This window comes from Anarrhichthys ocellatus, unplaced genomic scaffold (assembly GCF_004355925.1).
Source record: "Anarrhichthys ocellatus isolate YVR2014 unplaced genomic scaffold, GSC_Weel_1.0 scaffold156, whole genome shotgun sequence".
NCBI classification, from domain to species: Eukaryota; Metazoa; Chordata; class Actinopteri; order Perciformes; family Anarhichadidae; genus Anarrhichthys; species Anarrhichthys ocellatus.
In genome coordinates, this window is record NW_022280186.1 from 174,310 (window position 1) to 188,927 (window position 14,618).

Consider the following 14,618-nt stretch of genomic DNA (forward strand, 5'->3'; position numbering starts at 1 on the left):
CTCTCTCTCTCTCTCTCTCTCTCTCTCTCTCTCTCTCTCTACACCTCTCTCTCTCTCTCTACACCTCTCTCTCTCTCTCTCTCTACACCTCTCTCTCTCTCTCTCGACCAGGGGTGCCCAATACGTCGATCGCAAAGGCAGTGCGGGTAGATCGCATGCCAATCAAAAATAATTTTCATCCTCCCTATGGCATTTGCCACTTGATTGACGTACAGGGCAGCCAGTCTGAGATCACCTCTTTTCTAACACACGGGTCACCACTTATGCGCGGTCAACCGCGCGAGCTACTGCAAAACGCAGGCGAGCTAATTAGATAATCTTCCAATTCATTTCTACTAAAGAAGCTAAAGCTGCAGCACCATGATTTGGGGAACTTCCAAATCCTCGCGTCAGAGCTGGAGACACAACGGAAGGCGCGCACAGTACACAGAGCAGATTGACAAGTGTCTGTCAGAGTTTGACAAACGCTTTCAAGACTTTGCTTTACTCGAGCCAGTCGCTACATTTATGTGCTGCACATTTCAGGAAGATTTTGAGGTTGATTCACTCGCATCAAAAATTGCAACGCTGTTTCACCTGAACTCGTCTGGAGTAGAGGATGAGATTTTTACACTGCAAACTGACATTCAGCTGAAGTCCAGGGCTCGTGGACAGTTTGGGAACTTACTCACAGAGGAAAAGTACCCAAACATGAGGAAATGTGATACCTTCTTGACTGCATTATTCGGCTCTACTTATTTATGTGAGTCAGCCTTTTCCCACATAATGAATATTAAGTCCAAACACCGTTCCACCATGACTGATGATCATTTGAAGTCTGCTTGAGGCGGGCTACCAGCAGCTACTATGCAACCCTGGCTGATTCCATTCAGTGCAAGTCATCAGAGTAAGGTAATGACCAAAAATGTACAGAATTGTATTGTGCCATAAGGTATTTACAACAACATATATTGTAAATATAAAGTATACTCAGTATATATATATAAATAAATAGATATTTAGCATTTTTAATGTAGGTAGATCATTTTGACTTAGTCATTTTAAAAGTAGCTCGCAAGCCGAAAAAGTGTGGGCACCCCTGCTCTAGACCCATGTCAGGTTCAAAGTCAAAACCAATGAGTCCCAAGTCAACGAGTCCCAAGTCAACGAGTCTCAAGTCAACAAGACCCTGTCAAGACCAACAAGTCCATAGCCTAGACCAGGGGTCACTAATAGGCGGGCCGCGGTCCGGTTCCGGACCCAGACGCCGTTGTATCCGGACCTAAAACCAAAAGATAATTGAGAATTATTACATTTTGTGGGCGGCTGTGGCTCACGAGATAGAGAGGGTCGTCCGGCAACCGCAAGGTCGGCGGTTCGATCCTTGGCTGCTACGTGTCCTATGCCGAAGTGTCCCTGAGCAAGACACTGAACCCCTAACTGCTCCCCATGCGCTTCTCAGCAGCCCACTGCTCCCAATAAGCTAGGGATGGGTTAAATGCAGAGGACAAATTTCGTATATAGTATGTGTAAATGTATGTGACAATAAACTTAACTTATTTTGACGGAGCGCTTCCATTTTAAACAGCGCAGCCTTTACAGCACTTGTTCAGGGCCGACCAATTACATGCGTTGTAAATCACATCATGTGATGCTATTCAGCCAATCAAATATGTATTCTGACAAGTTTCCTGACTCGAGTGAGTGATTTACACACACAGGGCTGAGACGAGGAAAGAGAACGAAGAGCAGCAGAATAATTAAGTGAGTCAGAAGTTATTTCACATGACGTTCTCCAAAGAGAGAAAAGTGTTCAGAGAGACCAGAGAGACCAGAGTCTCTAACCAAGAATGGACTGTTAAATGTTAATTCTTCCCACGGACAGTTTAAAACCAGTACGTCTCATGTGTTCAGTTTAAAACCTGTACGTCTTTTGAGCAAACATACCCACTCACATCTGAAATGAACCCACAGATAATAAACAACCTAACAGTCCAGTATGATCAGAATCCTGACACAGTAATTCACTGTCCAACAATGATGTTACCAGAGAGGAATAGAGCTGAAACAAGTGGTTTAATAACCACAGAGAAAGTCCATTCACAAAACTGTATTTTATTAGAAGATGAGTAAAATATAATATTGTGGCTTTTTTGATTGACATCACTTCACACTGAATGAAGTGAATTTAAAGCTGCAGGACAATTTAGTGAAATTAATTTTTCTAAAATGAATTACTTTATCTTGAGATGCACATTTTTCAAAAGCTTTCTCTTATGTCAGTTATTCTTTAATGCAGCTCTTATTGTACTTGAAATGAGAAGAACATTTATTTATGTATTTCTATGGATTATTTGTAATAAATTTGAAAACTGAGAATAATAATTGATGTGTACGTTTCTTATTTGATTTGACAGTTGTTGACTACACAAACACATTGTTACTACTACTAGACTTCTTGAATGTCATTTAGTGCCATATATAATGGCACTAAATGGTGCAAGTTAGATATTATTGTAATGTTCCGGACCTTTGCACAAGGAGATTTTCTCAATCTGGACCTTTTGGAATTTGAATTGAATACCCCTACTCTTCTGTAACTTTAGACTGTAGTGTGAAGCATTCATTGTAATGTTTAACCTGATTGCCATGAAGAAGCTCTGGACAGATCATTTAGAGCAGGGGTGGGCAAACTTTTTAGCTCGGGGGCCACATTGACTTTTAAAATTTGACAGACGGGCCGGGCCAGTAGCAGATGAATGGAGAGTGTTTGTGTGAACTAATATAAATTATAAGTAAAAGCCATGACTTGAAAAGTAAAGAAAACATACATTTAATTTCAGTGGGTACAGTGTTGTTGGTCACCCTTTTTTGCCAGTGCATCAATGTTTGGTGTCAGTTTGGTTGTGGCAATTCTCAGAACAGATCTGAGGTGTTCATCAGTGAAAGACTGGTCATTTTAGCAATTTGCTTCTTTGAAGAGATCATACAGATATTTGACTTTCACATCTAACATTATAAGAGCTCTGCTGTGTTAAGTCTTCCCTTGTCTCTCCCCCCTGTGTCACGGTGTGGGTACATCTCACTGGAGTCAGGAAACGTATCAGAATACCTTTATTTTATTGGCTAAACTGCATCACGTGACGTGATTTACAACGCATTGGTCGGTGTTTTTCCTGCACCGCTGGAAAGGAGCGTGAATAACTCCGCTGCATAAAGCAAAGGCCCGCGACCCACTGAAAACAGGTCCGCGATGAACCACCAGTTGAGAATCACTGGTCTACAGGATCGTGATGAGCGGTGAACAGCTGTTTGTGTGGCGTCTCTTCCAGTTTCCTTCACCTTCATTCCCCTGGGTCCTAAGCCCCTCCATGTACAGCTTATATGTACCAACGTACATTTATAACAAATACCACACATATTATACGGTAATCAGCGTTGCATATGTATCAAATTCTATCGGTGCATCTCCGGTCTGTCTTTGTTCATCCTGCATCGCTCTGTTCTGTTCTTTAATGTAACGTTACTGGAGTGACGGAGCCTCTCCAAGCTGTTAGCAGAGTGTTGTGCTAGCAGGCTCGCGAGTGAGCTGTACCCAGCATGCAGTTCGGCAGTGAAATTTTCTAAATGTACAATTATTACTGTTACAAATTGTTTATGTGTCACAGACTGTTGTGTCGTGGTGTTTCTCTGTTAAAGAGCGTTAGTTGTGGGTTGTTAATTGTTGCGTTATAAAGTTATGACCATGACTAGGGGTCTCTCTCAATACAGTTAAGACAACTAGCTCCGACCACAGCAGCTTTCAGCGCGAACAATATATTTAGCTGCCTGTTGAAGACAGACAACAGTTGTTTCGGCTATGCACCGGTATGATGGTGTATGAAGAAGTCATATCATATGGTAAATTTAAAATAGGTATACCGCCCAGCCCTAGTCTTTATTTTAGTTTGGACAATTTTGTACCAATATTTGACGGGCCGGATTAAAAAGCCCAACGGGCTGCATATGGCCCGCGGGCCGTAGTTTGCCCATGCCTGATTTATACTAATGCCCACTGACATGGTTTGAGAACCACTGTTATCTAACTTTTACTCTCCAAGCATCTTAGTTTGCACATATTTAGATCAGAGAAGTCTTTTTCTGGTGGTGTGCCCACAAACCCTTTTAATAAGTTCAGTGTTTGGGCCGCTCTAATTATAGAATCCTGCTTACATCCGTGGTTGCCAGTAGGTGGTGCTATGACTATGAGTTAATATTGGCATGCAGAAGTCCTAAAGCCATGACAGTCAACAAGCATGTCAAGTTTGGGACAATACCCCTGGCCTAGACCCATGTCAAGACCAAAGTCAAGACCAACAAGTCCCAAGTCAAGATAATATAGCCCATTGTCAAGACTTGCTTCATCACTTTCAAATACAAATTAGAAAAAATTAGAATCAAAGGCAAAATGGTACGGTGTAATTTCTGCGACTGATTGTATTGTGTTCTACTGACAGGTTTGAAATACTTTGTCCACAGCGTTTATGCAAATGAGGCAGAGCTAATCTATATATAATGCAATACAGTTCACTAGCAGCACAAACTACATCCGCCAAGATGATTATACAGCTGAATCAACATCACCCTGAGGTCCTAACAAACCTGAACATTAAAGTCTTCATTGAGGGAGGATTTATTGCAGTATTAGACTGCATTAGTTTAAGGTGGTGTACCTAATAAACTGACACCTGAATGCATAATCAAACACTATTAATTAAAGGTAATTATGTAATCTGAGGGTACAGATGACTAGTCCACACCCCTTGTTATTGTAAGAATACTGAAGTACAGTGATGAGATGCATGCTTTTCAATGTTTGTCAAAACTCTGATCCGTGGCAGCTGAGTAATAAATGGACAAAGAGATTCCCAGGGGCCATATATTGAACGAATGTGTGCTGGGGTCTTACCATGCCCTGTTCTGGCACTGCAGCCTGGACTTTGCGGCTGACCACCTGGGCCAGAGTGGGGCAGTGCTGTGGGGGTCTGAAACCCCTCTTGGGCTCTGTTCCGCTGGCCTTGGTGGTGGGGACCCTCGCCGGCTGGCCCCGAGTCTCGTACACGTTCATGTGGAGTCGGTTCCCCTGCCTCGCTGCACTCTAGGAAATAGCAAATGCGTTAGTGTCACCTGCTGCCATCTTTAAAATTAATTTTAGATCAATTTCTAAGCTTTCAAACTAAGCTTTGTCTTTCTTCTGATAACAATAACAACAACTTTGACTTTTCAGATTTTCTGACTCGGCTATGTGCCATCTCACCTTCCGTTCTCCTCCTAGGTGATTTTAACATCCACATTGATAACACTGACTGTAAATCTACGACAGAATTCCTGGAACTACTACAATGCTTCAGCTTCACACAACATATCAACTTCCCCACCCACAGCCAAGGTCACATCCTGGATCTGGTCTGCTCCACTGGTCTCACAATACCGCAACTCTCCAGCCTCAACCTCAACATCTCTGACCACCTGGCTATCACCATGGACATTGACATCCCTATCCCCATCCCAAAAGCTAAGCGCAACATATCCTTCAGAAATCTCAAATCTATCTCCCCCACAACTCTTTCAGCCTCTCTTGCCAGTACCATGTCTGCCTCCCCTGCCCCGCTGTCTGATAATCCCTCCGATCTTATAAACTACTACAATAACACACTCTCCTCCTGTCTTGATCAGCTGGCTCCCATTAAAACCAAAACTGTCTCATTCACACACTCAGCTCCCTGGTACACTCCCGAACTCCACCAGATGAAATCCCGAAAGCGCCAGCTTGAAAGACTCTGCAAGAAAACCGGTTTAACAGTCCATCTCCAAGCCCTCTCCGACTACCTTCAACAATACAAAGACGCTCTCACCTCAGCCCGGTCCACCTACTACTCACACCTCCTACACTCTGGCTCCTCTAACCCAAAGGCTCTGTTCTCCACAATAAACAAGCTTCTCAAACCCAAGGACAACACCTCCACATCCTTCACAGTGAACAAATGCAACTCTTTTCTTTCATTTTTCCAAACAAAAATTGACACCATTTACAGCAATCTGAACACCTCCCCCGCCTTTTCTATCTTTCCACCTGCCCCCCCTCCTCCACCCCTCAGCCCCTTTCTCAGTTCTCCCTTGTGTCCCCATTGGAGCTGCCTAACTTCACAACTGGAATGAGAAGCTCCACCTGCATCCTGGATCCTATCCCATCTAATCTGGTCAAGGACTGTCTCCCAGCCATCTCACCTCTCATCACAGTCATCATTAACTCCTCCCTCAGCTCCGGTTCAGTCCCCGACACACTTAAACTGGCTGCTGTCACCCCATCCTCAAAAAACCTGGACTTGACCCTGACACCATGAGCAATTTCCGTCCCATTTCCAATCTTCCCTTTCTGTCAAAAATACTGGAACGCATTGTCGCCACACAACTCAAAGCCCACCTCATCTCCAACGATCTGTTCGAGCCATTTCAATCCGGTTTCCGCTCACAGCACAGCACTGAAACAGCCCTCCTCAAAGTCACCAACAACCTCCTCCTCTCCTCAGACGCTGGTCACCTCAACATTCTCATCCTCCTCGACCTCACTGCAGATTTTGACACTATCAACCACAACATCCTTCTCTCCCGCCTTGAATTCTCCCTCAACATCACCGGAACTGCTCTCTCCTGGATTAAATCATATCTTACAAACAGACAACAGTTCATCAGCATCAACAACTGCACCTCCTCCACTGCTCCTCTGTCTCAAGGCGTCCCCCAGGGTTCGGTGCTTGGTCCTCTTCTGTTCATCCTCTACTTGCTCCCTCTTGGTAACATCATACGTCAACATGGTCTTCACTTTCACTGCTACGCCGATGATGTCCAGCTCTACATCTCCACAAAGGCCATTACCACTGCTACTCACTCCACTCTCACCAGCTGCCTCACTGACATTAAATCATGGATGCAAACCAACTTCCTCAAACTGAACTGTGATAAATCTGACATGATCATCATCGGTCCCAAATCCCTCACTAAAACCGGTCACAACTTCTGCCTCACCATCGACAACTCCACTCCGTCTCCCTCCCCACACATCCGCAACCTTGGAGTCATGCTTGACAGAAACCTCTCCTTTGAACACCACGTCAAACAAATCACCAAAACTGCCTTTTTCCACTTAAAAAAAACATAGCCCATCTCCGCCCATCACTCTCCTCATCTGCTGCTGAAACTCTGATCCACGCCTTCATCACCTCCAGAATTGACTACTGCAACAGCATTCTTCATGGCACATCATCCAAAATCCTAAATAAACTCCAGTACATCCAGAACTGTGCTGCTCGCCTGCTCACCCACACCCGCTCCCGTGACCACATCACCCCTGTTCTCCAGAACCTCCACTGGCTCCCCGTCCCACAACGGATCCAATACAAAATCCTTCTCCTCACTCACAAAGCCCTCCACAATCAGGCCCCCTCCTACCTCACGGACCTGCTTCACCACCACACTCCATCCCGTCGGCTCCGCTCCTCTGATGCCAACCTCCTGTCCCTTCCACTCAGGACCAAGCACCGGACATGGGGTGACAGAGCCTTCTCCATATCTGCCCCCTCCCTCTGGAACTCTCTCCCCAAACACATCCGAGACTGCACCAACCTCTCCACATTCAAATCCCAAATCAAAACCCACCTGTTCAAAACTGCTTTTAATGTGTGACCAATATCGTGTATTTTATGTTTTTAGTGTATTGCTTTTATATATGATGATTTTAATGTGTCTTTGAGTATTATGAGAAGCGCTATATAAATAAAATGTATTATTATTATTATTATTATTAATAAAATGCTCTGCTAGAGAGGAGACATCAGCCTCCTGAAGAGAAAACTCATTAGATTACAATCTGTCAGAAACAGATTATATATAAACTCAGCTCTGAGTATTACTTATGTTACTATTAACAGTATCATCTTTAATGTACAGAATCAGGTTGTTGGAGGAGGGGATGGAGTGTTTGGGTCTCATGGGAGCCGACTGTCGCTTTTACAAGTAAGAAGGAAAGAAAGTATTAATTAGTCGTAAAAAAGAGGTCTTGTGTTTGCCTTCACAGACGTTGTTCCAGCTGTGTGAATACCTATTGATGTGTGTCATTTTTCTTCTGTACTATTCAAATGACCACGCAAACTGTTTGATGTCCGTTCTACTCCTATTCTTTTCTACAGTACAGTACTTATTCGTTTCCAAATAAGTACATAAACATTAACAACAATTTAACTTCCAGTCAATTTACCTTCAATGCCTCCTCATAGTCCACTGGAATAAAAGCAGAAACATTCATGAACATGATATTGATGTGCAATCCATTATTATCTCATAGATTGATCTGGTTCTGTTCAGCATACCGTGTCCTGTGGCTGTTTGTTGGCTTACCTTGGCTGTTAATGGACACCTGGAAGAAGACAAGGGAAGAGTCTTCATGTAAATCTGGGAATGTTTACACGATGGTGATACAGTTCCATGAATTAAAGGGGCACACCAATGTTACAAATGCAGCTCAGTTTACTCATCAAGGAAAGGCTACGAGTCAGCAGGTGAAAATAGTTGTATCATGTCTTCTGCTGCTCTGGAAGAGCAAACACCCTCATGATGTCATTGTGATGTCATCAAGGGTATCTAAGCTATCTAGAAAATGTAACAGACAGTAAATGGTACAAAGCTGACCAAAATGTTACAGTTAACTTTCAAGAACTGAAAACATGCAGTGAAAGAGTTAAAGTTCTCCCAGACCGGAGAACGCTGTGGTCGTGACCTGTCAATCACACCATGTTCATCATCTCTGTTACTCTAACAGACCATCATCTACTAAATGATCATCATGTATTAAAGAAGGCTTGAGACCATAAACTCATGTTTACATGTACGGGCACTTTCTCATAGACGTCTATGCAATCGGATTTATTGTTGTCACCAGAGGAGTTTCCCCCCTGATGGCCACTAGACAGAACTTAAGTTTAAGGTAATTAGGCATTGGCTTCACTTTTCAGAACCGGAGGTTGCTGCTAGGGGTGTGGGACAAATAGATTCTTAGATGCATCACGATTGTTTCACTTATAATGTCCTCCTGATTGCCATACACCTGTTGTCCTCTGGGGTCACACCGCCTGGTTTGACTCTTATTTAAAACATAGAGTATAAATTGTCAATCAATTCTGTTTCACACCTTCAGTCCAACACATTACCACATATTTAGGGCCAATATACCTCGTTTACATCAAAGTAGACCCTGTTTCTGAGTGAAAATACAATGAAACAATGAGTTATTTTGACTTTATATTAATTTGACTATTTGACTGATCACAGAGAGGTATATGTCAAAGTTCAGTGAGGATGCTGTTCTTGAATCATTTGAATTGTTCTAATGGCAGCACATAATCACACCTGTTGTCCTCTGGGCTCAGAAATGACTCCGTCTGGTTTGACTGTTTATAAAGCATACAGTATAAATTATGACCCACCTCTGTGTTTCAACTCTTTACTCAACTTTATTCTAACTCATTACCTGACATATAAAACATGTCAACATTCATTCCTGCAACATTTAAGCTTCCTGTTACCTTCACATGGACTAACACCTGTTATCCTGGGGACACCCAAACCCGTATACATCCAGAATCCCTGTTACTTTGTGCAGCAATAAAATGGCGTCTTGCCAGCGGCAGCCTGTTGCTGGTAAAGACCGAGAGGGACTTCTGCGAGTGCAGCGTCATGTGTTTCACGGAGACATGGCTGCACGCGGATTTCCCGGACCACAGTGCGTCGGTGCCCGGCTTCAGGACTGTTCGGGCGGACAGAGACGTTGTTCAGAGCGGCAAGAAGAGAGGTGGCGGGATTGCTGTGTATGTGAACGAGAGGTGGTGCAATCCCGACCATGTGTGTGTTAAGGAACGCTTCTGCAGCCCGGACATTGAACTATTAGCCGTGGGGATGTGTCCTTATTATTTGCCGAGGGAGTTCTCGTCCGCCATTGTTGTCGCTGTGTACATCCCCCCCATCTGCTGACTCCGAGACAGCAGTGGACACCATCCACTCCACTGTGTCTGGACTGCAGATTCAACATCCTGGTGCATTTTTGGCAATCACTGGAGACTTTAATCACACCACCCTGGATAAAGCCCTGCCAACTTTTCACCAATATGTTGACTGCCCCACAAGAAATAATACAACCCTGGACTTTCTGTATGTTAATGCAAAGGATGCATACAGTGCCACTGCCCTTCCCCCCCTTGGCAGGTCTGATCACAACCTGATCCTGTTAACACCCAGGTATGTTCCTCTGGTGCAGAGGCTGCCTGTGACCACCAGGACTGTGAGGAGGTGGTCTCAGGAGGCTAATCATGCCCTGCAGGACTGCTTTGAGTCAACGGATTGGGGTGTGCTGTGTAGACCACATGGGGAGGACCTCAACAGCATGACGGACTGTATCACAGAATACATCAAATTCTGTGAACAAACCGTCATACCATCCCGGACAGTACACTGCTTCCCCAAAAACAAGCCATGGATCACCAGTGACCTGAAAGCTCTTCTTAACAAGAAGAAAGCAGCTTTCAGGTCGGGGGACAGGGACGAGCTCAGGAGAGTCCAGCGCGACCTGAAGATTAAGATCAGAGAGTGCAAGGACACCTACAGGAGGAAGCTGGAGGCCAAACTCCAGCAGAACAACATGAAGGAGGTGTGGACTGGAATGAAGCAGATAACCGGCTTCAGGGTTGGAGGGAGACAACCAGGGGGCTCCCTGGAGAGGGCCAATGAGCTAAACTCTTTCTTCAATAGGTTTAGCTCAGAGCCCTCATCCGTCTCCTCCACACACCACACCTCCCAAACACCTCCCCCTCTGTCCCCCCTGGTGTGCTGCATGGACTCAGAGCTATCCACTTCAAAGGGCTCTGCCACCACCGACACTATGACCCCCCCCCCCCTCTGTGACGACTGGCCAGGTGAGAAGACAGCTGGAGCGACTCCATCAAGGAAAGGCTGTGGGACCTGATGGCATCAGCCCCAGGGTCCTGAAGACCTGCGCCATCCAGCTGTCTAATGTCCTTCAACACCTCTTCAACCTGAGCCTGAAGCAGGAGGAAGTCCCGGTGCTGTGGAAGACGTCGTGCCTGGTTCCCGTACCAAAGAAGACGACACCATCTGGCCTCAATGACTACCGACCAGTTGCCCTCACATCTCATGTGATGAAGATGCTGGAGAGGCTTGTCTTGGCACACCTTCGACCGCAGGTGAAATCCTCACTGGACCCTCTGCAATTTGTATATCAGCCTCATGTGGGGGTGGACGACGCCATCATCTACCTGCTGCAACGAGCTCAGTCGCACCTGGATGGATCCGGTGGCTCTGTGAGAATCACTTTCTTTGATTTCTCCAGTGCGTTCAACACCATCCAACCAGTGTTGCTGAGTGAGAAGCTGTGGGTGGTGGGGGTTAACGCATCCACTGTCTCCTGGATCACTGACTACCTCACAGGCAGACCACAGTTTGTCCGACTGGGCCGTGTGCCGTCTGATACGGTGGTCAGTGATACTGGAGCTCCACAGGGAACTGTCCAGTCTCCCTTCCTGTTCAACTTGTACACCACTGACTTCCAGTACAACTCAGGGTCATGCCATCTGCAGAAGTTCTCTGATGACTCTGCAGTGGTCGGGTGATTAAGGGACGGACAGGAGGAGGAGTACAGGACAGTAGTGGTTGACTTTGTAGAGTGGGCCGGTAGAAATCACCTGCGTCTGAACGTGGCCAAGACCAGAGAGATGGTGGTCGACTTCAGGAGGAAGACGACGGCTCCACAACCGGTGAACGTTCTGGGAGAGGACGTGGACATGGTGGAGGAGTACAAGTACCTGGGTGTCTCCATCGACAACAGGCTGAACTGGAAGACCAACATCAACGCTGTGTACAAGAAGGGGATGAGTCGACTCTTTTTCTTGAGGAAACTTCGATCCTTCAACGTGTGCAGCAAGATGTTTGAGATGTTCTACCAGTCTGTTGTGGCCAGTGCTTCGCCGAAGTCTGCTGGGGGAGCAGCATTGGAGCCGGAGACACCAACAGAGTTAATAAACTGATTAAGAAGGCCGGCTCCATCATTGGTTGCAAACAAGACTATCTGGAAGAGGTGATGGAGAGGAGGACACTGAAGAAACTATTGTCCATATTGGATAACCCGGACCACCCTCTCCACCACCTACTGCAGGGACAGCGGAGCACTTTCTCCAATAGACTGATTCAGCTCCGCTGTCACAAGGACCGATACAGGAAAACATTCCTGCCCTCTGCAATATCACTGTATAATAAATCACCTCTGGCCAAGTCAAACACAAGACTATAACAAGGCTACACTGTTGCTGCTGTTGGTGATCTTGTGCACTACTGTTTTGTTTATTTTTTCCTACTTAGTTAATTTAATACGATTCTATTTAGTGTTTATACTGTGCATTTTTATTACTTTATCTTCTTAAATCTAATAGGTGCTGCTCGGTTATTTTATTTTATTATATTGTGCATTTTCCACACTTAATATTTTTATTTTATTGTGTAACCCTGTTTGCTGCTGCCACAGACAAATTTCCCCTTGGGGATGAATAAAGTACTATTCTATTCTACTATGGAGAAATATGCAGATCACCATCAAATCTCACTGATTGACCTACAATTGGAAAGAGATATTTTTTGGGTGTTTTAATGGCTTTACATATCAACATGCTGAGTTTATGTTTACCCAGTTGTCCCCATTAAATTAGGAAAAGTCATTAAATATTAAGCAAAATAAATGATGTCTCATTTATTTAGAGACGTTAAAGGTCTAATGGGGTCAAAAATGACCCCAGGACATGACAAGGGTTAGAAGATTAAGACTCAATGCAGAAAAATCAATAATCAAAAATTCATGCGGGTAGGATGGTAAGAACACGCAATGCGTGACAGAATCTTGTGTCACCATGAACGGGCACTTTATCACTGTATAGCTTCACCACATGTTCCAGAAAGCATCGTTTGTGTACGAGAGCTGGCTGCTCATTGGCGAGAACACGGGGATGTGTTGGAAGAGAAGTCTTTATTATGCATTTGTGAATGAAGGCAGCTTGTTATGTCACATGACTCAGAACATGCTGAACTCTGTGTGTTACTACGAGGATGCTGCTACAGGCCCTATTATATTGATCTTCTTGTTGCTTCTCTTTGCAGTGCTGGAAATGTAACTCTCCAGCTGACACATCTCTCTGATTTGTTACCAATATTGAATTAATAAAAGATAATGGAACAAATTGATCAGTTTTTATTATTATGAATCATTAAAATAGCAGAGTCACAGTGAGAGAAAATAAATCAGGATCAAGATAAATCAATAATTGTTTCATAATCACGTCGTAGCCTCGAGATTCCCACCCCTAGTTCAATGTGACAATCAATCATGCATTGATTTGAGGTGATCTTGCCCAACTTCACTGTGATGTTTAATAAGACAGAGTGACAACAGATAGAGTTCCTCACCTCCTCGTTCTCCTCGTCGAAATAGGTCAGCTGAAGACTGCACAGGCCAAACGAGCGCTTTACCTACAACCCCAACACATAAACACAGATGTGATGAGGACTGAGGATGATGGCTCATCAAGAAAGGATGAGAGACAGAGTCACAATTTCAGACCGAACAGTCATTTGCATTTGGATGAACCCCGGCTGATAGGTGCGTGTGTGTGTGTGTGTGTGTATCCTCGCCTCTCCATCGAAAGCAGATGGTACCAGTTTTGCATATTGCGCTGGAGCTCACATTTTTAAGACCACAAACATAAAAAACACATCTCCGCGTTTGCCAGAGTCTTATCTCTCTCACGGTATCCATATTTTATTGATTAGTCTCATGGTTTTGGTATGAAGGGCATATGTTTGACAGGCAGTTTTGTTGAAAATCACTGTTCACTCTAATCTCTCTTAATTAGCCTCTAACACACAGGTGCTCCAATCACCAATATGCACCCAAGCACACAGGTGTTTATATGAGCCCATTAGTGATGTTGATAAACACACAGAGGCACTGAGACACACACACACATACACTCCTCTCCCTCTATCTCTCTATCTCTCTCTCTCTCTCTCTCTGTGTCTCTCTCTCATACAGTCATTCAGGTCTTGGCGACTTTTAGAGGCCCCCCCCCCCATTTTAAAATAAAAGCCGCACACACATGATTTAGAGATATACGTGATGCAGCTCAGCCAATCAAATATGGGTATTCTGATAAGTTTCCTGATTCGAGTGACATTTACACACACCGCGACACAAGAGGGCGAGACGAGGAAAGACATGGCAGAGCAGGACAATAGTTATGTAAGCTGTAAAAGATAAAACAGGACAATCTCCAAATGAGAAAGATTGCCAGAGAGATCAGAGTCTCTCTCTCTACACATCCACACACGATATTCAAGGAAAGATCATTAGACCTCCTGTCTGCCTGTCTCACTCACTCACTCAGTCCATCTAACTGTCTGTCTGTCTCTCCCTCTCTGTGTCTCTCTCCATCATACAGTCATTCAGGTCTTAGATATTTTTTAGAGGATTTTCCCCTCTCACCCCCCCCCCC

The 14,618-nt window shown here is 44.7% G+C and overlaps 1 protein-coding gene across 4 annotated transcripts in view; it reads right to left on the reverse strand.

Annotated features, from left to right (window-relative positions):
- nbr1b (NBR1 autophagy cargo receptor b) overlaps positions 1–14,618 on the reverse strand; it is a 57,647-nt gene that overhangs the window by 36,253 nt on the left and 6,776 nt on the right. For all 4 annotated transcript variants that reach the window (XM_031877948.1, XM_031877945.1, XM_031877947.1 and 1 more), the window contains exons 2-5: positions 13,534–13,596; positions 8,413–8,431; positions 8,273–8,295; positions 4,928–5,116 (exon numbers count right to left, since the gene is read on the reverse strand). In XM_031877948.1, the coding sequence (XP_031733808.1) occupies positions 4,928–5,116; positions 8,273–8,295; positions 8,413–8,431; positions 13,534–13,596 (294 nt within the window). The remainder of the gene's footprint in view (positions 1–4,927; positions 5,117–8,272; positions 8,296–8,412; positions 8,432–13,533; positions 13,597–14,618) is intronic.